This window comes from Pinus tabuliformis, chromosome Q (genome assembly GCF_031772625.1).
Source record: "Pinus tabuliformis cultivar Carrire ecotype Pingquan chromosome Q, CPIR1, whole genome shotgun sequence".
NCBI classification, from domain to species: domain Eukaryota; kingdom Viridiplantae; phylum Streptophyta; class Pinopsida; order Pinales; family Pinaceae; genus Pinus; species Pinus tabuliformis.
Window position 1 is genome coordinate 1,035,749,047 of NC_142296.1, and position 24,714 is coordinate 1,035,773,760.

Sequence of the window (24,714 nt, forward strand, 5' to 3'; positions counted from 1 at the left end):
ATATTTAACAAAGCAACAAACCTTAACACTGAAAGTGCAAATAAATTCCAAAATTAAAGTAATTAAAATTTAAACATCACACTTCTTTTGCTCAATCATTCATATTCAATGTTAGGATTGCTCAATCATTCATATTCAACGTTAAGAGTGGGCCTAATAGTTAAGAGCATGTATTTCCTCCTAAAAAATCACAAGCTCAAAACCAGAAAAAAATAGAATATGTATGTCTTTATAAATTTTTAACTGTGATGTTAAAATTAGATAATAATAATAATAATATATTTAAGGTTATATGATTTTTTCACTACTATTAATTAGTAACCAGTATTAATTAGTAATAAGTATAAGAAAGAAACTTTGCCCAGCAATCGGTCGTTGAGCTAGATTTTACCTTTCTTCATAATAAAGAAAGTCCGCCGAGCAATGGTGTCTTTTCATTGATCCTTGCCCTGGTTGGGTTGATCCGCGTGTGGGTGTGTTTGTGACGTCGATGGGCTCTTGCGAATCTGACGGCTGAGATTCATTTGGCGCCAAAGTCATAGGAATTTGAATTTTCAGGTGGATGCGTGACCATAAAAGGGGTGAGCCGGAAGATTTCAAAGCATTACATTGAATTGAATCTGTTGTTGAAGAAGAGGTAAAGAAGAAAAGCAGGAAAGATGTCTGGTCGTGGAAAAGGAGGGAAGGGTTTGGGAAAGGGAGGAGCAAAGAGGCACCGTAAGGTGTTGAGGGATAACATTCAGGGTATCACAAAGCCTGCCATCAGACGGCTGGCTAGGAGAGGCGGAGTCAAGCGCATAAGCGGTCTCATCTATGAAGAGACGAGGGGAGTTCTCAAGATCTTTCTCGAGAATGTTATCAGGGATGTCGTCACCTACACTGAACACGCCCGGAGGAAGACAGTGACCGCCATGGATGTCGTTTACTCCTTGAAGAGGCAGGGCAGGACCCTCTACGGCTTCGGCATATGCTACCCTGTGAACAAAAACTCGGGTGTGATTGGATGCTTCGCGTAGAAGAAACATTCAATTCCGACTGCAGACTTCTTGTAGATCCGTTGCTGTATTCAGAGTGTCCGCTACCCTGCGAAATGAGAAAACTCTCGTGCGATTTAGTTTCCGTCTCTATAGTATTGAGTTTCATACCTGAAGAATCACTGGTGTTCCGTGACAATAAGGCGCTTGCTCTAAAGGAGGAGGACATATTGTCAAATTGAAATTGAAACCCCCTTGCTGGGAGCCGGAGATAAGAAGGTGATCAGAGTTGAGTAATCCTGTTGTTGCCGGACACATTGCCTTTCCCTTTAAGTTTCTCAGCGAAACTTAGTATTAATGTTTTAGACGTTGGACCACGGATGGTGACATTATTTAATATTATCAAGGTTGGAATATTCTCATTTTCATATAAGGCACCGTAAGGTGTTGAGGGATAACATTCAGGGTATCACAAAGCCTGCCATCAGACGGCTGGCTAGGAGAGGCGGAGTCAAGCGCATAAGCGGTCTCATCTATGAAGAGACGAGGGGAGTTCTCAAGATCTTTCTCGAGAATGTTATCAGGGATGTCGTCACCTACACTGAACATGCCCGGAGGAAGACAGTGACCGCCATGGATGTCGTTTACTCCTTGAAGAGGCAGGGTAGGACCCTCTACGGCTTCTGCGGTTGATTGAATCAATTCTTCAAATGGATTCATCAACTAGGTCTGTTGAATTTTAGTTGTTTTGATTAAAAATAATACTGATTTTATTAGTATTATGTTGTTATTTTATACATGTTTTGAAAATTGTTAATGACACATTGTTATTTTTTTGGATGGATGTTGTCAATTTCTCTTAAATTTTTTTACAAATGATTTTGAATTGTGATATCTGCTTTAATGATATTTAGAAACTATCATATATTTCACTATGAATCTATAAAGGGGGTCATATATGTAAAGAAAAATATACTCTATATAAGAAGTCAAATGTGGATGTAACCATGGATGCAAAATTGAAAGTAAAATTGGATGTTAAACTAGGAATTAATACAAAATGCAAACAATTGACATACAAAGTGTTTTAAATTAGAAGTGAAAAATTGTGCAATAGTTGACACAAAGAAGGGAACAAAACATGGCATACAAAAGGATATCAAATTGGGCAAAAACAAGGACACATAAATGGGCACCAAATTAGATGCAAAAAAAGACAGCAACTAGATGTAAAATAAGATGCAAAGTTGATCGTTAAAAAGAAGCAAAAAATGTTACAAATTAATATGCCAAATGATGATGCAAATAATGGTGTAAATTTGGGATGCAAACTTGGGCGCAAAAAAGGAAAAAAAAAAAAGATGTAAGAAAAGACATAAAACAAGATGCAAAATGGGGTTGAAAAAAGGTGAAACCAAGGATGCCATATTGGATGTAAAAAATGATTCCTAATCAAATGCAAATTTAGGCTCAAACTCAGACACAAAATTATATGCAAATGTGGACACAAAATGAGGCAAAAAAAGATGCAAATTTGGATGGTGAAAATGATGTAAAACTAGACACCAAAAAAATGCAAAATTGGATGAAAAAGTGGGTGTAAATAATGGTGCAACATTGGACACAAGTAGACACAAAAAATGGTGCAAAAAGGGGCATAAAATAGCTTAAAATTGGATGCAAAACTTGGTGCAAAAACAAATACAAAAGTAGACGTAAAAAATGGCTCTAAATTGAATGTACCATTAGACACAAAATAAGATGCAAAGGTGGACACAACACATGACTCAACATAAGATGCAAATATAAATGCAAATTTGGATGCTCGAAATGATGTAACATTAGATGCAAGAGATGGTGTTAAAAATGATGCAAAATTGGATGAAACAAATGACGCAAAATATGGTGCAAAATGAGATGGGAAAAATGGAGACAAATCAAACGTAAATGTGGATGTAAAAAATGGTCCAAAAAAAGATGCAAAAATGGGCACAAAAATGGATGCAAAATTTGGTGCTAAATCAAATTCAATAGATGGTGCAAAGATAGGCACCAAAGCTGGTGCAAAAATAGAAGCAAAAAATAGTGTAAGCCTAGATACAAAATCTGGCGTAAGACTAGATGCAAACACTGACACAAAATGGATGCATAAAAAGACGTTAAATTGGATTCAAAATACAGTGTAAACTTGATGCAAATGATGGCGCAAAAATGGAAGCAAAGAATGACACAAAATAGGAAGCAAAAGAGAATGAAAAATAGATGCAAAAAATGACACAAAACTAGAAGCAAAACCTGTCATAAAATAAGATGCAAATATTGGTTCAAAATTTGACGCAAAAAATGATGCATAGTTTGGTGTAAAAAATGATGCAAAATCTACCGTGAAAAAGGATGCAAAATCAGGTGCAAAAAAGGACGCTTTAAAAATTGTACAATAGAGCCAGATTTAGCGCCAGGTTGCTCATCACAATTACAAAAAAATTGCACTAAAATCTGGCGCTAAATCTGGTGCAAATCGCTGGTTTTGTTGTAGTGGAAGATGCAAAACCAGTATGTACACCCATGGTCACAGGATGTAGCCTCAGTGCAAATGATGAATCAGCAACAGTGCATCAACCAACCTACAGATCTATGATTGGAAGTCTACTTTATTTGACAGGTACCGGACCAAACATAATGCATGCAGTAGGAATAGTTGGAAGATTTCAGGCAAATCCAAAGGAAACTCATCTTCAGGCAGTAAAGAGAATCTTCAAATATCTTCAAGGAACTCAAAACTATGGATTATGGCATCCTAGAGATACAGATCTCACACTTCATGCTTATACAGATGTAGATTGGGCCGGAAGCGTGGATGACAGGAAGAGCACAAGTGGTGGTGCATTCTTTATGGGTTCCAGATTAGTATCTTGGTTTAGCAAGAAACAGAGTTCGATTGCCTTGTCTACAGCTGAAGCGGAATATGTTGCTACTGCATCTTGCTGCACTCAACTCCTTTGGATGATGCAGACCTTGCAGGATTTTCAAATCAGTTGTATACCACCCATCTCCATCTTATGTGATAATACAAGTGCAATCAACATTTCAAAGAACCCAGTCATGCATTCAAAGACCAAGCACATACCGATCAAGTATCATTTTCTCCAGGAACAAGTACTTGAACAAAAGGTCAAGTTGGAGTATGTTCCTTCTAAGGAACAAGTTGCTGATATACTCACCAAACCATTGCCCAGGGAGACCTTTGAATACCTCAGGCAAAAGCTGGGGGTTGTTGATGCATCATCTTGTTGTTGAATCTCTTCTGATGGTTGGTTGTACGCAAGGCTCATCTGGGGTATATGCGTACATGTGCTGGGTTGCGGATTGATCGAATATCGAATGGCACAGGTTCAGGGGGAGCATATAATGCATTGTTGGCATTATGGAGGAAGTACAGAAGGAGATCATGGATGCTGGTCTGAATATTGCTGCAATATGTCTCTATCTCTTTCATGGTCATTTATGGTGTTTGGTGGATTATGGTTCTTCTTTGCAGATCTGGTTTATAGTCAGGGGGAGCATGTTCTTAGGGGAGCATAACCCTTTGCCCTTGATGTCAAAGGGGGAGAATGACGTTGAAGATCTTGAGGTTGCCATCAAGTCCAAAGGGGGAGATTGTTGGCATTATGATTCTGGTATGGCTCTATGTTACAGGTGTTGTACTTGATGGCAACTCTCTTAAGTGGCAATGCTCTGTTCAGGCTCTCAAAATGTTGGAAAATAAGAGGTACGCAGGTACACTGTACAAAAGCTGCGGACCCGCGGGAATATCATAGATAAAGTGTGTACATACCCGTAGGTTACCCGTTCATGAGGTGCGGACCCCAGTTCACTCACTTCAAGGCAGAGAAGCGAGCTCACGTGGGGTTTCTTATATTTGGCCCATGGTATTTAGCCCGCCGTTCTTAATTCTATGGTTTTGGCCCGTGGTATAGGATCTAATTTAGCCCCGGTTTGGATCCCTTGTATTGGTTATTGATGGTTTTGTCCCATGGTGTGAATAAGGGCTTGACTATAAATAGGGAAGGAGATCACTTGGCTAATGTATCTTTTGCAAATTGAATATCTTAAGATCTGAAATATTGGGTTTCCACCTTATATCTGGTGTTCTTTGGTGTGACTATCTGTTTTTCTTGTTCATGCTCATTATTTTATGGTACTGACATGCAAAAATAATTCAAAGTATAAATAAGGAAGATTTATTAAAAGAACTTGATAATACTGATTCACCCCCCCTCTCAGTATTATTTCCAACAATGCAAATACCATAGTTACCAAATTCAATATGATATGGGGAAAAACAAAGGGAATGCATAAAAACTGGTATTGAATAATTTGACACTATACATCTCATCAAACTAAAACATTATATAAATTTTTCAAAATTCAGGTCTTAATAGGCTAATCCTAATTCCTTGCCTCATTCAAGGCCACCATAAAGGGATCAAAATCATGCCCACTTTCACGCCCCTTGGTAAATTCTGAAATAGCCTTTTGAGAATCCTCGGTCCCTCCTTGAGGTGACTATGGCCAATGCAGCCACTGCAAAATTGAGGAAACATTAATGTTTTCTACATCGTTGTTGGACTCTCTTGTTAAAGGAAATATAATCCTAGAACCAAAGTTTCAAGGTTCTAAAGAGAATGAAATAGTTTTATAGTCCATTACAAAAACCAATGAAAAGATTAAATTTAAAAAATTAAAATTTGGAGATCAAAATTTTTGCACAGGCTAGTAGTACATGAGAGGATAATGGTACTAGACCCACAAAAAAATGAAAGTAAAATGAAAAATTAAAAGAGGTAAAACCAAGACAAGGAAATCCCAAATAAAGTAGAGATATCCTACACAAGAAGAAAACCTTGAATAACCTCATCGGGTAGCTCAAGTGGTCATAAGCCAGATGTGAGATCTCTCCCCCAAAGTTGAGCAGGTCATGAGTTCTACTCTCTTGATCCCCCGGCATTAGGATCCATAATCAGGGCCAATGATTTACCCCATTTACCATCTATAGCTCATAAGGAAGTACTCAAAAGCACTTTCCGTGAAGTGTTTTGCTTGGAAAAAAGGAATCAAACCCTAATTCAAAGATGAAATTTGAAAAAGAATGTGATTGTAGAATCTTTAGAACATAGTGAGGAAGACAACCAATGGTGTCAATATCTAGCAGCAAAGAGCATGTGATAGTTGTGGTTCCAACAACCAAGAAGAAATTTGCAAAAACTTAGAATTAATGATTAGGACATCTACAAACATCAACTACCTGATACATCACAAGCTACTGAGCTAGAAGTAGGAAACACAGAAGCTGAGTTTGTCCATCACAAAAGAGCTCATCAATTGCCAACAATAATGATGCCTTTTGTCTTTACAAACTATACACTCAACTCAAAATCTTTCCATGAGCATTCACAATATTTATCTCCCTGCCACCAAATTTTTACATTGATTACACATACCATCCAAAGTAAATTGCACCAAATAATTCGATTGTATGATTTTTTTCCAAATTTTAAATTATTTGGCCCAATTCAGCGAGATTTTGTAATTATGGCAAATACTCACATAAAGGTAGAAGAATGAAAGTTGTATCAAAAGAAGATTTTCAAATTGTGCATGACCTGATGTACACTCTACATTCCATTACCTATATATAAGAGTCTAGAGCTACAATAGGTGGAGGTAAGTCAAGAGATCAGTGGAGTAGGTGGATTGTTAGATGAGTGATCTTTGACCAAGCCACCTTTACAATGATGTACATAAAATATTAAGTACAAGATTACAAACAATACAATTTTTTGACTTATTCTTTGTTAATTTGGGGAAAATACTGTAGAGGACTCCATGGGAGGTCATGTGTTTACAGGTGCTGCACATGGAGGTTTTGTGTAGCATAATTTTGCACCTTCGATGGAGATATTGTGATGAGTTGCTTTTGTAGTTTTCAAAATTCAAGAGCTCCACGGAGAGTGTTTTTATTGGTGTCATTTGAAGCCATACCTTTTCACAGTTTGATTGAGGATGACTGAAGGGTTTCAAAGTTGTTTTGGTAGCATGTATGTAGAAGGGGAGTTTAGGCTAGTTTCATAGCCTACTTGATATTGGTAGCATTTTTGTGGAAGGCCTCATTGCTACTATGCATCTACTACATTGTGGTTGTTTACTTTTTCTTGTTCTGTCAAAGGTTGGTTGTTCTTGTACAAAATCATTGTTCTGGGATTGTGATGACAATTTCAATGGGCTAAAGAGGATAATGCCCTACCATTGGGCTTACAGATATCTATTACAATGGAGCACTGGTACAAAATTAGCTTAAATATGGCCTCAGGGTGTATTTTTCTTCGCACATTTCATTGGCATTTTATGGTAGGTCAGTTTATGTTTCTTCAAACAAGTACATATTACTTCCTTTCAAGTTGCCTGAGAACTGTAGGGGTACCCTTGCACCTGTATATTTATTCTCCCTTTCTCATCATTTCTTCAGAAAGGGGGTTTGACAATATTTTCATGATTCTGGTCAATTGTGTGCTTCAAAGGAATCTGTTTCTGATAGGATCTTGTTTAAAGTTGGGGGCCCTGCAGGCCCTTGCTTAAATTTGTTTAAGATACAAAGAGAATATTATAGAAAGGGATGTCAATATATTTCAAAAAAAATATGAACCAGAAATTAGACAAAACTATTATCATTGTAGTTGTTACGTGTTTTTGAGAAGCAAGAGAGCCCCATAGGTCGGATTTGGTAACTAAGTTATCATAATAATGTCTCATTTCCAAAATAAAAATAATTAGGAATAATTTCCAACAGAAAATTGATAGGAATCTTGATATAGATAGGAAAGATTTCTTTCGACTGGCATCATCTTAAGTCTAGACACACTTCTATTCTAATACCTTGTGGTGCCACTTTTTTGTTCTATTTCAAATATGAGTGCTAGTAAGAAGTTAGAACCTTTGTGGACATGATTATTTTGTTTCTCAGCATTGAGAACACTGACCTGACAAGGATGAAACTGCACCTAAAGAAAAAGGACTAGCAGCAAGTCGCAACTATAACAACAACAATATTTAAAAGGTTTACATTTTCCAGCAAAAGTATGTACTACTTAACATTCACATTGTTAGCATGAGGTTAGGATTAAATATATAGATGGTAATCTTTCCATTAGTGACTTATTAGCGTGAGTAGTTATTGTCCATTAATTGCATGCTTCGCAGGAGAAATTAACACTATAAGGCTTTTAATTTTAGAAGGGACTGTGTTTTTTTGTCTGTGTTTTTTTTCCACTACGACAAGAAGGATACATGTGGACAACATGAAGATAACCATAAAACAAGCCCTGAAGATAACTAAATTAGGCATGATGGTTAATAACGAAGGTATTTATCTTTATAAAGGCAAAAGCAAGGCACCTAAAGGCTAAAACTAAGCACATGTTTCTCACAAAATCAACCATTGTAAACTCAGGGGGACACAGTTGACGGTAGTGTAATATTATAGAACCAAGGGGCACTGATGTGGGTATTTAACTGCTAAAGAGAAAGAACGGTAGTATCATTGCTTTAAGAGCTGTTTATCAAAGAATGATGGCCTCATTAACTGCAATATTTGCACGCTATAGTTTTTCAATTTCACATACTGGAATTGATATTTTAAGGTTAGTGTCAAACTTTTATAATATTTAGGGGAATGACTCACCTAGAAAGAAGCTTTTTATGTTCCCACTTGTTCTTGTGCCTCCTGCAAAGTTTGTGTAAGCCATCCTAGCTTCTCTGCTAAACTAGATTGTAAAGAGGCCCCTATTCCTTCATCAGAACCTTGCTGATATGAACCAGATTTTCTTCTTCTTTTAATTAACTTTTGGGACAGCCAAGCTTTTCTCCATCAACCTCTACAAAGTGGCACTTGAGATTAAGAGAACAATGTATCCACATCAAATTTAACAACTCTACTCACCATTGTCTTCTATTGTGTTGGAATATAGAGCATAAGCGCATAACCACTCCATAGTGCAAATGACCAAACTGCTTGTGCCACATCTTACACAATTTGTCATTTTAATGCATTAAAGCACAATGCTTCATCAAATCTACTAGCACACTATAAAGGCCACTCCTCTAGCTAAAACTCACAACCAAGATCATGATTGTGACCTCTAATGATGATTTGTTGATCATCAAACTCAATCACACAATTTAGATCTGTCATGCAAGTAAATGAAATAAGATTCTTATCGAAGTTGAGAACATGCAAGACATCATACAACTCGAGAACATCACCTAAAGGTATGCAAAAATAGAAGGGCCCCATTCCAATAACATGATATGGGGCATCAACACCCTACTCCACCTCTATGCCATCCTTGCATTCTTATAGTTTGCAAAAATACTCCTTGTTAGAGTCCATGTGTCTAGACACTAGATGCTCCATTGTCCACCTACCACCCTATAACACAAATGGTATTAGTAGAAAAGCACAACATGGAGAAAGTTACCTCAAGCTTGGATGCTAACTCATTTACTCGGACTAAATCTTTTGCACTCCTTGCAAACTATGTTTATTGTTGCTTGGAATTCTTCTTCTCGAAACATGGAGATGCATAGTGGCCCATCTCGTATGAAAAAAATCTTTCTTTCCCTAATTTGAAGAATCAAATTCTTTTGTGTTCCTCTTCTGACTCTTCTTGGATCATCCTTTCTTACCTCTTCTCCTCACCTTTCCAATGAGGACTAGGTTTTGGATCTTCTCCAATCTGGATGCAATTGTCTATTGTCTTGTCTCCTTTTGGATGAAATAAACGTCAATATCAAGAACAAGTAAACTTAAGAAAGACCCTTTCATAGTCATTGTACACCATCGACCCACACACTAAACATTGTTTGCAAACAAAAATGAATGAGACAACAATCATTCTGAGGTGGACAATTCCAACATGTGTAATGCTTTCCACATTCAAATTTCAGATTGAGAATAGATTGCAAGCAAATCAATGAATTAATTAATTGTGAATTGAATTAACAATGAAGTGTTTATGGAAAGCATGAGAGTTTAGTCCAAGCAAAGTTGCTTCAGTAGTTTTGTCATATATGGTCAAGAATTCACTGCGGTTGATTTGTGCCAACACTACATACAAAACTATATAACTATGTATATCCCACTTCCATAGGTTGATGTAAAAACCAAGAGCCTAGCCCTCTATAATATTCTCTTTTACCATAATATATATTATACTATTCACGGTATACTTCATAGTTCTAAACAAAGATAGTCGATCATCTATGATGTTAGCAAGACCAAAACTTATCAGGGGAGGAAAGTGCATTCGTAAAAGTTGACAACCATTCACAATACAACGTTGGCTGGTAAAAGACACTCTCCAGATCCATATCAGACTCTCTCTATCCAAGCCACGTACTATTGCAAATGACATAAATATTTACTCCAATGTCTAACATAATTTTTTTCTATAAGCATTTTCAACCGGTGATTCACACTACACTATTCTACTATCATGAAAAGGCTAGCTGCTTCCATTCAATAAATTTTGCATGGATTTAGGAAATTACGATTTAAGACTATCCACCCACTAAATTTTCATTATCCTCATCTCTCACTTTAGAAGAATCATACCTTGACAACCATGGTTCCTACGTGTCAGATTAACTGATCTATCCGGGATTGCTCGCCCTCCCTAACATTGAAGGTTACCTTGTTGATGGGCATAATAACCTAGGGCTCAGCATTAATGGTATAATGTGCACTCCACCCTTATAGAAGCTCTAACTATGTGGGTTTTGTGGGCCAAATGGGATAACCATCAAGGGTTGGGAAGAGTTATGGAAGCACTATCACTGTTGCAACATCTGTTGCAGCCTTTGTGAGATTAAATGTTTAAGGGTGGGTCTCCCACCACTGTGAGAAAGATGTTGTAGAGACATAAGTGAATGCAACATTATCAGGGGGCAAGTGAATTCGTAAAAGTTTCTAGCCATCCGCAGTACAACATTGGCTAGTAAAATACACTTTCCAGATCCATATCAGACTCTCTCTATCCAAGCCACGTACCTAAACAAGAATCCAACTACTCAACTTGCGTGAGTGGGAGTTAGAGACTCATGCCTCCATGACTATGCTAAAAGGGGAATAGCTAGAAATGGCCTTTGCACTAGCCACATTGCAAATTCTAGTTGGGCACATAGTGGCTTGTACAAAAAACCTCCCTGTAGAGGCCCTGTAGCGACCTTTATGCTGACATGAAAAAATAATCATGGACGCAAATCATCTTCTTTGTTTGACAGTCAATTGCTGCAGTCAGTATCTTTGAATTGTATAAAAGATATCATGTTTCATTCTAAGGTAGTATCAGCCAAAAGTAATGTGTGAACAAGTAAGGCAAAGCTTTATGAACGCCATGGTTGCAGTAGTCTCAAGTTATTGCTGATCAAGGTTTTTCACAATAATTTTGGAATATTTTTTGCAGTAATGTAAACATTATAGACGAAGTAAAATTAAAACCCTTCGATAAGAACCGAACTTAGGAGATGACAACTAAACTTGCCAAAATCATAAAAGTTGTTAGCCATCCACAATACAACATTGGCTGGTAAATACACATTCCAGATCCATATCAAACTCTATCTATCCAAGCCACATCCTGTTGCAAATGACAGAAATATTTACTTTAGTGTCTAACATAATTCTTTTCTATAAGCATTTTCAACTACATGGTTCTACTATAATGAAAAGGCTAGCAGATTTCATTCAATAAATTTTGCATAAATTTGAGAATTTATGCCTACAACGACATAAGTTGTTGGTTCAGGAACCATCCAGCAAAATCTGCTCCGTTTAAAATATAATTTGGCGGTATTTGCACAACAAGCAATTCATAGACATGTGCTATTAATTATCATCGGAATATAACAAGCAATTCATAGACGTGTGCTGTTAATTATCATTGGAATTTCTCTGATCTATGACTACTGATTACGACTAGAGATCATGGGCACTGCCACTATTTTGTGCATCTATCCTTTCCAATTATTAAAATTAATAGAAACCCTCATGATGGATCGAAATGGTAATAGCCCTAAGGACGGGCTCCCCATTTTCTTAAAAACCTTGTTTTTATATCTCATGTTTGACCAAAATGTAAGGAAATTAGCATTCGGAGTTCACAATTTCTAATGGATCAAGAGAGGGGAAATAAAATCTTACGTACCCGACATCGTCCTGATAGAGGCAATTGATGAGAATGTCACCTCGAAGATTCAAGAAGTAAATTGCAGAGGCAGCCACCGGCATTGTGATTTGCCCAATTCCACAACCTCAAATCTTCAAAATTCAGCAATGGCTCTTCCTCTTCTTTTTCTTTAGAGTAAACCAATCATTTACCTTTGCAGCTACAGCCAAATCAACAATATACACTTTGTTTCGACCATGTTATTCATCCATGGCTCACAAAATATGTTCTTCCTCCTCAATCTTCTTCTCTGCGGCTACTTTCATTCTCTTGTTTCTTCTTCTTCTTGGCTGCTCCTTTCATTCCTTCATATGACCTCTCTCATATGTCACCCTCCTCCTTTTGGGCTCCTTTCATTAAGTTAGCAATGCGGTGGTTGACGTTTCAAAACATAGGCCCACCACATTTTGTGTCTGTTTGGGTGTTCATTCTCAGTTATCATAAGTGCATAAATCATTTATAAATACACAACAAGAGGGAGTCATCTATGGTTCCAGATGAAATTTATAACCCCACCTTTCTTCTTGTTTGAGATGGTTATTTTCATTGGGGTTAGGTACATGAAATGGCTTATAAGTAAAGGGGTTTTGGTTATGTTGTTTTTAGGGAATTTTGGGAAAGCATCAAATAATTAAGTAGAAGTTTATGGCTTGCATCAAGTTTTTTTTTTTTTGTTTTTTTTTGTTTTGTTTTTTTTTTTAATGTTTTAGAAAAATAATAATAATAATAATGAAAGTGAAATACATCAAATTTTTATTTATTATATATAAAAGGGTTTTTGTTAAGATAATAACAGACTAAATATATTTTTCTCCATAATTCAAATGCTTTTTCAATTTGATGACTTTAAGGTCTTCCATGTCTTTCATAATAGTAACTTTGAGATTCACGAGTTAGTGAATTATGGATCTAAGTTATCAGAAGGGGGGCCCTTGGTAAATAAGTCTTTCATAGCCATTAAACTTGGACGCTTGATACTTGGACAAGCATCAGGGAGACCATCCAAAGTTTAGATAAGCATCAGGGTGGCCATCCAAAGTTTAGGTGAGTGGCAGACCCATGTCATGCAGGTGAAGTGATGGCGGGGGTGCAGGCGTTAGGGATAGTCTCCCTAATCTGCCAGTAAGCTCTTCAACGTCTTCGTCAATCTCTTTTTCTTTAGGCCTGAGCGCATCAGTCATCAAACTTGTATTTCATTTAAAAAACAAACCCACCGTTGAGCCTTACCGTCAAACCGTGGCCTTTGACGGAATTCCTAAAAGAGATACTCCATTGGAGCCTATGCGCACAACATATATATATCTACTTTACACACATATATCCACGGCACTTTTATTATCAACAAAGGCTCATATATATATATATAATACATCGACCTTACCAAAGACAACGGTATTACCATATGCTAGACTCGTTTATAAATATATCACACCAGTTGCATGCGTTGGCTTTAGTCATGGATGAAGGCTCTTAAGTCATGGACCGAAACCCACTTATATATATACCTCTGCTTGCTGTAGTTAAAGTCGAAATGCACATAGAATTCAAAATTTCTATCTTTGCACTTTATGCTTGGTCCATTATATATAATTCGGTGATCGCTTCCACAATGGTTCTCAATGGACCCGATGCATAATTATATAGCCTTAATACATCGCTAGTTCCGCTTGTCGCTGGTCGGTTCAATTGACAAGTCCTCTACCTCCGATTTGTGGACCCGGCAACAAATATATGCTATAGTTCATATCAACTCGCTAAATCTGGAATTCGCTTTGTTCATGCCATGCTCAGTTCGGACTAGAATGCGTTGTAATTACAGTTCAACAAGCTTCTCGACCACGCTATGTCTCGCTCGGATAGAAGGCTTTATGAGCTGTATGCAACTCAACGAACAATGAAATAAATTTCACTTCAATACTAAAATCTCTTGCCGATATGGTGCTGCGCATTCGCTCCTTAAGGAAATTATAAGCGCTCTGGCTATCTCAAGAAGATACATACGCCATAGTAACTAAGAATCAAGCAGTATCGCTGTGAGTGAAAGGAAAAGAGCATTCATTTATTAATAGACAGTATTGTCGTATAAAAATCAGAGTCGTTCAACAGTATTAAGACACCACAAAAATAACTATGCAAGCAATCACAGAGTCATTAAATTAGAGACATCGAGAGAACGAAAATACCCACAGTGAAACTAAGGCACTCGCCCCTCTCCTCTGTCTGATGAGAGCTTTGCTGCCATTTTATTTATAATTAAGGATAGGCCCTCTCGTCCTTATCCAATACAAGAAAAGCATGCTTTACAGGTGATTTAAAGCTTGAAAGCTCAGTTACAATTAGCATGATTTATTGCTAGATTTATTCTAATTTTAACTAGGAAAGCATAGAAATTGCAGGCTAAAGGACCCCACTCCCTTGCCTGTAAATTTTTTTGGATTTTTGGAATAATTTGGAAGATTCTTCCCCTCTGAGTCACATGCTCCCGCATCAGACTCCTGAGGACAAAATTCTTCATGGGCTCCTGTCCATGAGTTCATCTACAGATTTGCCCAATTTCTGTAGAATGTCTTCTGTAACCCAAGTAGCTTCAGTAATCGGCTGTCCCTTCCATTTCACCAGATACTGGAAATACTCCCGTGCTCTTGTCTTCTTATACAATTTCTTGTCCAGAATTCTTTCTGGCTGTAAATTCTTGGCTGTGGGTAACTGTTTCACCCAGTCAATCTCTGGTGTTTCTTGATCCTGTGCTGTATCATCTGCAGCTTCATTCTCATACTTGTACAGGTCTGCAACATTAAAAATTGGTGATATTCCCACACCAGGTGGTAATTCAATCTCATAAGCATTTGCAGAGAATTTCCTCAGTATTCTGCATGGTCCAATTTTCTTGGATTTTAATTTGTTATATTCTCCCTTTGGAAATCTCTCCTTTCTGAGGTGTGCTAAAACCAAGTCTCCAACTTCGAAGTTCATTTCTCTTCTCCTCATGTCTGCTCTGGTTTTATATTTGATGCTGCTGTCCTGTAGCTGCTGTTTCACCTGCTCATGTATTGCCTGCATTCTTGAAGCAAAGTCTTCACCTTCTGCACTTCTTAATTCTTCTTTTCCCAGATTTCTTAATTCAGATATTCCCCTTGGGTGCATTCCATAAACAATATGGAATGGGCTCTGTCCTGTGCTTCTGTTCGGTGAATCATTGTATGCATATTCAACTTGTGGTAACACTTGATCCCACTGCTTTGGATGCTCTGCAGTAAAACTCCTCAAAATATTGCCTAAACTTCTATTCACAACCTCAGTCTGTCCATCAGTCTATGGATGATAGGCAGAACTGAAATTTAATTTAGTTCCCAGCTTCTTCCATAGTGTTCTCCAGAAATGTCCAACAAATTTTGAATCCCTGTCTGACACAATACTTTTGGGCAATCCATGTAACCTTACAATTTCTTTGAAAAACAAGTTAGCAATATGAGAAGCATCACTAGTTTTATAACATGGAATAAAGTGTGCCATTTTTGAAAATTTGTCCACTACCACAAAAATTGAATCATAGCCTCTTTGAGTCTTTGGCAATCCTAGCACAAAATCCATACTTATCATATCCCAAGGCCTATCTGGAATTGGCAATGGAATATACAACCCTGTGTTCTGGCTCCTTCCTTTTGCATACTGACAGACTTTACAATTCCTTACATACTTCTCTACTTCAGATTTCATTTTCGGCCAGAAGTAAAATCTGTTGAGCTGTTCAAAGGTCTTCTCTCTACCAAAATGTCCTGCAAGTCCTCCACTATGCTTCTCTTTGATTAAATTTTCTCTCATTGAACAACTGGGTATGCACAGCTGATTTTTTCTAAATAACAGTCCATCTTGTATAAAATAATCCAGCCACTTGCTTCTGTCTGCTAAAACAGGATTCTTACAAGCTTCATATGCCTCCTTAAAATCTGAATCGGTCTCATATAATTCCTTAAGAAAATCAAAACCCAACACTTGGATTTGGCTTTCTTGCAGCAATATATTCCTCCTACTTAAGGCATCTGCAACTTTGTTTGACTGTCCAGTTATATGTTTCAACACAAAATGAAAGCCTTGAAGATATTCTACCCATTTAGCATGTCTCTGGCTGAGTTTTGGCTGCTGCATTATAAACTGCAATGCATGATTATCTGAGTAAAGAATAAATTCCTTCGACATTAGATAATGCCTCCACTTCTTTAGTGCCTGTACCACTGCATAAAACTCTTTATCATAAGAAGAATACTTCCTTTTTGCCTCATTTAGCTTTTCACTGAAGTAAGCTATTGGTCTATCTTCTTGGCTCAAAACTCCTCCAATTGCTTCTGCACTGGCATCACACTTAACTTGAAAAGTTTTGTTAAAATCAGGAAGAACCAAAACAGGCTTTTCAGTTATTTTCCTCTTCAACAGCTGAAAATTTCTCTCTGCTTCAGCAGTCCACTTGAATGGCTGTTTATCTTTCTTTATGGTCTCAATAATAGGTGCATTAATCTTACTAAAATTCTTAATAAATTTTCTGTAAAAACTAGCAAGACCATGAAAACTCCTTACCTCAAAAATACTCTTGGGTGAAGGCCACTCCACAATTGCTTTGATCTTTTCTGGATCCATCTTCAATCCTTCAGCTGAGATAACAAATCCCAACTACACTAGCTCCTCTTTCAAAAATAAACACTTCTTCAGATTCAACAATAATTTTTCTTGTTGCAGCTTTTGTAGAACATAATTTAAATGCCTCAAGTGTTCTTCCTTGGATCTGCTATAGACTAATATATCATCCAGATATACGATTACAAATTTACCAATGAATTCTTTGAGGACTTCATTCATAAGCCTCATGAATGTACTTGGTGCATTGGACAGCCCAAAAGGCATTACTCTCCATTCATATAATCCTTCATTGGTCTTAAAAGCGGTTTTCCATTCATCCCCTTCTCTTATCCTTATCTGATGATAACCACTTTTAAGATCTAACTTCGAAAAATATTTTGCGCCAGATAAACAATCTAGTAAATCTTCAATTCTGGGTAATGGAAATCTATACTTGATTGTGATCTTATTAATGTCTCTTGAATCTGTACACATTCTCCAGCCTCCATCTTTCTTCGGGCTCAGCACTGTTGGCACCACACAAGGACTCAGGCTTTCTTTAATCAACCCCTTGTCAAGTAATTCTTGCACCTGTTTTTTAACTTCTTCATTATCTGCAGGAGTCATTCTATATGCTGCTTGATTAGGTAGACTTGCTCCAGGAATCAAGTCTATATGATGACTGATTTTCCGAATTGGCGGTAATTCATTGGGCAAATCATCAACCATAATATCACAATAATTCTCCAGCATTTCTTGAATTTCAATGGGTAATTCAGAAATTTTAGTAGAAGTCAATATTACCTTGGGCTTACAAATCACAGCAAAATTTACCTCATTTTCTCCAATTTGTTTCAAGTATTCCTTCCCTCTAGGCAACAGAGTTTTTGGATCAGTCTTCTGTCCCGGTACATCTTCTTCTTGCAAAGGCAACAATGTATGATTAACACCATCTTTCCCAAACTTGTAGGTGTTTCGCTTCCTGTCATGTATGGCTCCTCTGTCATATTGCCAAGGCCTCCTGAGCAATATGTGGCACACGTCCATAGGCATCACATCACAAACAATTTTATCTTTGTACTTGCCCACTTGAAATTCCACTTCACACTGTTCACTTACCAACAGTTGATGCCCCTTTTGTAACCATGACACCTTATAAGGTGTTGGATGCTTCATTGTCTTCAACTTCAATTTCTCCACTACCTCTGTAGAGACCAAATTATCAGTGCTGCCACTATCAATGATCATCTGGCAACATTTCCCTTGGACTTTGCACACTGTCCTGAATAAATTTTTCCTTTGTGGCGGTTCAGCAGCCACCTCTTTCACTGGCTTCAGTAGAACTTTATTTACCACCAGAGATTCTCCCCTTTCTGGTGTGTTTTCTTCTTCTACTACCGCTACCGCTGGTGCTTCTACTTCAGCTGGAGCAACAATTGCATTTCTCTGCTTTGTGTCAGCATTCTCTGGGCATTCAAAAGCTCTGTGTCCCAGTTTGTTACACCTGTAACATCTTATTTCTATGCCTCTTCCTCTGCCTCCTCTTCCTCTGGAAAAACTCCCTCTGCCTCTTGCATCACCCTCTCTGGGTGCATGCTAGGTTGAGCTACTTCTAGCTCCATCTCTAGGTGCCGTAGATCTACCTCTACCACCTTGACTTCCTTTTCCTCTGAAAGTCCCTCTCCCTTTGGCAGACTGCTTCCTTATGAGCTTTTCCTCCGCTTTCAGTGCTATCTGATAAGCTTCCTCTACTGTTTTGGGAGACAACAGGCTGATTTCATCCTGAATGTCCATTCTGAGGCCATTCATATATCTAACCACCTTCTCATCTGTGTCTTGGGCTTCTCCAGCTCTTATACTTACTTTATAAAACTCTTCTGTATACTCTTTTACTGTTAAACCTCTCTGTCTAAGATTTTGCATTTGTCTAAAAAATGTTTGCTGATAATTACTTAGCAAGAACTTACCTCTTAACTTTGCTATCATTCGGCTCCAGTTCTTGATTGGCTGCTTACCAAGTCTCTTCCTTTCCGCCTGCACACCATCCCACCAAAGTGCTGCATGCCCTTTTAATTTGGTGATAGCAAACTTCACTTTCTTCTCATCCTCTGTTTCTTCGTAATCGAAGAATTTCTCCATGCTGTTAATCCAGTCGATCAATTCTTCTGGATTTAATCCTCCTTGATATACTGGTACTAATTGGTTCCATGGCCTGGCGGTGGATTTCAACACTGACTGGAAGAATCTCATCTCAGGAGTAACTTGTACAACTTCCTCTTCTTCAGCAGCTTCCATTTCAGGCTCATTGACATCTCCATCATCTATATTTTGATCTGAAGTTAAAGCATCCACTCTAGCTCGCAGCTCCTCCACTGATTCCAATAATTCAGCATTTGCAGCAGGTCGTCCTCTTCCACCATGTCCTCGTCCTCTTCCGACTCTGAAGGCCATCCTTCTTCTGCTCCTGAGATTCAATTCAATGTCAGTTGTGGGCTCTGATACCACTAATGATGGCGGGGGTGCAGGCGTTAGGGACAGTCTCCCTAATATGCCAGTAAGCTCTTCAACGTCTTCGTCAATCTCTTTTTCTTCAGGCCTGAGCGCATCAGTCATCAAACTTATATTTCATTTAAAAAACAAACCCACCGTTGAGCCTTACTGTCAAACCGTGGCCTTTGACGGAATTCTTAAAAGAGATACTCCATTGGAGCCTATGCGCACAACATATATATATCTACTTTACACACATATATCCACGGCACTTTTATTATCAACAAAGGCTCGTATATATATATAATACATCGACCTTATCAAAGACAATGGTATTACCATATGCTAGACTCGTTTATAAATATATCACACCGGTTGCATGCGTTGGCTTTAGTCATGGATGAAGGCTCTTAAGTCATGGACCGAAACCCACTTATATATATACCTCCACTTGCTGTAGTTAAAGTCGAAATGCACATAGAAGTCACAATTTCTATCTCCACACTTTATGCTTGGTCCATTATATATAATTCGGTGATCGCTTCCACAATGGTTCTCAATGGACCCGATGCGTAATTATATAGCCTTAATACATCGCTAGTTCTGCTTGTCGCTGGTCGGTTCAATTGACAAGTCCTCTACCTCCGATTTGTGGACCCGGCGACAAATATATGCTATAGTTCATATCAACTCGCTAAATCCGGAATTCGATTTGTTCATGCCATGCTCAGTTCGGACCAGAATGCGTTGTAATTACAGTTCAACAATCTTCTCGACCACGCTATGTCTCACTCGGATAGAAGGCTTTATGAGCCGTATGCAACTCAACGAACAGTGAAATAAATTTCACTTCAATACTAAAATCTCTTACCGATATGGTGCTGCGCATTCGCTCCTTAAAGAAATTATAAGCGCTCTGGCTATCTGAAGAAGATACATACGCCATAGTAAATAAGAGTCAAGCAGTATCGCTGTGAGTGAAAGGAAAAGAGCATTCATTTATTAATAGACAGTATTGTCATATAAAAATCAGAGTCATTCAACAGTATTAAGACACCATAAAAATAACTATGCAAGCAACCACAGAGTCATTAAATTAGAGACATCGAGAGAACAAAAATTCCCACAGTGAAACTAAGGCACTCGCCCCTCTCCTCTGTCTGATGAGAGCTTTGCTGCCATTTTATTTATAATTAAGGATAGGCCCTCTCGTCCTTATCCAATACAAGAAAAGCATGCTTTACAGGTGATTTAAAGCTTGAAAGCTCAGTTACAATTAGCATGATTTATTGCTAGATTTATTCTAATTTTAACTAGGAAAGCATAGAAATTGCAGGCTAAAGGACCCCACTCCCTTGCCTGTAAATTTTTTTGGATTTTTGGAATAATTTGGAAGATTCTTCCCCTCTGAGTCACATGCTCCCGCATCATGAAGTGATATGGTAATATAAAAATAATTGAAAGCCTATTACCCCCCATCTTGTCAATTACGTTAATCTTTTTGGGTGCGTCATGTCTACAAGGGAGATGTTTGCTCTTGCGCTTGTTAGTAACGGAGTTTGGAGGGATTGTATCTCTGTGTATAGGATTAGGTGGGCGCATATTTTTTCTAATAATGGTGAAGCGAGGTGACGTTGAAATTGTAACTAGGTTAGGTCTTCATATTTATGATATTGTAAAAAGTAAAAAAGAATGTATTTCAGTCAAAAGACAGTTATTTTATCATGTCCCTTTTCGACATGTAAAAGAAAGAAATTTGAATTTCTAAGTATGATTTTGTGCCTCCAAGTTGATCAAGTAGGCGCTCATGAAGACAAGTCAACCTACTCAAAGAACATGTCCCTTCACAAGAACAAACAACTCTATATTGGCATTTATATTTCATCACTTGGAAACTAGTTTGTATCTCTTTTGTGAAGGACAAGATTCAGATCTATTTGAGGCACTTATCTTCTTTAGTATGTGAATTATTTTAGGGACAATCTTCTGTGATAATAACATGCCACCCGAAATTTACCCGCTTTCACAAGCCATTTCGGGTAAATGTGAACTGACTTGCCACTATGACATGACTCGACTTTCTAGTTAAGGAAGTGGAGCCTACAAATGAGACTTATTGACCTTCCTTAGGAACCACAGATCACTCAGAGGTTGAAGAACCACCCTAGGTGACCAATCCCTGAGCTAGAACCCTTTTTCTCTGGCATAGGCCTATAATTGCAACCTTGACACTGCTTGAATGTGGTTGTGAGCCTCCAACCGCACTCACAAGCCTTTCTCCATGCGGTTATGACCTTAGATCCCTAATTTTGTGCCTGAAGTCCTGAGATCTGAGCCACTTTTCTAGGCTAGTCTCCATACCATTGCCTGATTTGGTTGTAGAATTTTCTTGGCATCACCCAATTTGTGGTTTGGTTGTAGAATTTTCTTCTTGGCATCGCCCCAATTTCCAGTAATAGGACTAGTTAGGGGCTTTGTCCATTCCTTGGAAAAACAAAACTAGGTTGTATTCTCCCTGGATTTTAGGGTGCAAGGGTTGGCAGTTTGATTCATTGAATTTGCATTGCATTTGACCTGCATTTGACCAGCATCTAAGGTCTCTTATAGCCTCTGGCCCTCATTGGCACTAGGTTCAGTGGACTCTTTCCGAATGAGATATATAAAATGGAGGAGCTGGTAAAATTGGACCTCTCAGCCAATGATTTCTCTAGGGACATTCCTGGATTCAGACAATTGCCTAAGCTTGAGGTATTGTTCTTGCACTCTAACCTGCTAAATGGTACTAACCCACTGAATGGTATTGTTCTCTCCTTCCTTGGAAATTTCTCTTTGTTGAAAAACTTAACGCTAGCCTACAACCCTCTAGATCAAGGGGTAATCCCACATGAACTCGGGAACTTGTCAACGTTGCAGTACTTGTGGATGAAAAATTGCAGTTTAGTAAGAGAAATTCTAGAGTCATTAGGGGATATAAGAGATATGGTACACTTGGACCTCTCACATAATCATTTATCTGGAAGGATCCCCAACACGTTGATGGCCTTTTCAAAGATGACAGATTTATTTCTATATAAGAATAATTTATATGGACCAATTCCAGACAATATCAACAATCTTAAGAGTCTTGTGAATTTGGATCTGTGAATGAATGAGCTAAATGGAAGCATCCCCAATGGGATTGGAGATTTGACAAACCTAGAGACACTACAGTTATACAACAACAAACTCTCTAGGTGTATACCCTCTGGGCTTGATAAGCTTACTAATTTAGTCCATCTCAAGCTTTTTACCAACAAGCGCACAAGAATATTGTAGTTGAGGGAGTATGGCCTCAGCTACACTCTCCATGGTTGTTGTGGCCAACTGTAGTAGCACTCATGCATCTTTGCAGGTATACTCTACTTCCCATGCCACTCACCATCCATATCATTCAAAATTACAAGCCCTCACCATCCATATCATTCAAAATTACAAGCTGACACCATATGGATGTCTGCCTATTCTTGCATTATTCTCTGCTAGCTAATAATTTGTTCATGCAGGTTTTTCTAAGATACAGTGTTGTTTTATTTCATTGCAGTTGCCATAATGCTAATGCACCATTAGAATTCTGTGTGCTGATGCAAAATTTCTTAACCAAATGAAAGAATGATGAGTGAATATTACTTGGCAATTCATTAATTTAGATGGGTTTTTACTACATGAAGTATTGGATGGTGGTACTGAGCTTATTGTAGTCAGTTTGATTATTATTCAGTTCAAACAAGTATATTTGTTTATGTTTGTTAGTTGCATTTGGATTTGGGGTTGAAGTTGTAATTGATGTGTCATGTGCTATTGTTAATGGGCAGGCTTCAGGGAAGTGATTCTCCGAATACTCAGGTCTCAAGAGCTCCAGTGGCTTCCCTTGCCTAAGGAAATACAACGAGGACTTGGTTTCAGTAGTTGCATTCCAAACTAATGTGGTGAGGATATGTTCACACTTTTGATAATATCCCATATATGATTGTGAGTCACCACCACCGTTGTTGGTCTAATTAGTGGATTTCTTGGTCTGATAATGGAAAAGTGGCATTGTGATAGTAAAGCAAGTTATAGAAAATTAGGAGCTTCCCACTGTGGAATTTTTCTCCATGACTGGACATCACACTGTTGTATGTGTAGGTGATCACACTATTGATTGTCTTAGTAGTTCTCTTCCACAATGGCCACTTTGGTGTCTCTGGATATTGTTTTGTTGTATAATTGTGATAGTTGTGAGTGTAGAGATCATTTTTCTCTGTGTGGATGCCATATTTCCATCCTTTTATCACATTTGTTGAGTTTATGTTCGAGCCCTTAGGTCATACAAGAAATTATCCATCGGAGACTGGAGCAAGAAAAATCCTTGTGGTACACTCCCTCTTATTGGGAGAACCCTCTTGCCACAAACTTTGCTTTATTCTTCTAGATGCTACCATCTATTGCCATAATCATTTCCTTGGTAGCCTTCACAATGTACCTACAAACCTCATTTAGGAGGCCATGGAAGAAACAATTATAACCAAGCAAAATCATAAAGAGAATAGAGATAATAATAATATTCAAGGGAGAAAGATAGGAAGTACTTATCTCTTGATTTAAAAAAAAGAAACTGTTGAGGGTTGTAGGGAATTGTCAACTCCTTCTTGATCCTTGCCTCCTTGCAGAAATCAATGAAGTCCATCTGCAATATCATCAAGCTTGGATTCCTTATCTTCTTCTGAAGTGGATGCTCATCCTCATCCTTAACATTCAGCTGCTAATGCATGCTGCTTTCCATTCTTGCATGATATATAAGAGATAGGGTTTCTTCATCCTACAAATTAGGCTTAGCAAGCCATTCATCAAGTTATCTAGCCACACCAAAGGCTTAACAACAAGCTAGCATCAACACCAAGTCCACCCTTGGATCTCCCGCTTGCATTCCACATGCTATTCCACATGTTATCAAGGAGATAAACCAAGTAAGCATCTCACAAACTCCACTTGCATCCAACACTCCAAGTATTGCTCTAAGGTTTAATTCCACAAGCCCTGAGACTTTCAACAAGTATAAAGACTTCAAGACAAATAAAAAATTCTTCTTATCCCTGATCATAACAACCACTTATCACCTATTTGTTTTCCCTTTTGTTCATTATTGATTAGCCTACTTTTACAGCCTCAAACTTGTTCAACCTTGGCCTAACATAGGCCTACAAGTTTATCTTTGACCTTCGACCGCCTTCCTTTCCTCAACCCTTTAGGTTGTAGCCTTTTTCTTTGCATCACTTTCCTAGTTGTTGCACAACCAACTCAACCAGCCTTCTTAGCAGTCTCCAATAGGTTTTGGTACC

At 38.0% G+C, this 24,714-nt stretch overlaps 1 protein-coding gene across 1 annotated transcript in view; it reads left to right on the plus strand.

Annotated features, from left to right (window-relative positions):
- Nucleotides 1–659: 659 nt before the first annotated feature.
- LOC149223034 (glyceraldehyde-3-phosphate dehydrogenase A, chloroplastic-like) overlaps nt 660–24,714 on the plus strand; it is a 28,186-nt gene continuing 4,131 nt past the window's right edge. The window contains exons 1-2 of the mRNA XM_089387763.1: nt 660–1,012; nt 1,409–1,638. Coding sequence (XP_089243889.1) covers nt 660–1,012; nt 1,409–1,638 — 583 coding nt within the window. The remainder of the gene's footprint in view (nt 1,013–1,408; nt 1,639–24,714) is intronic.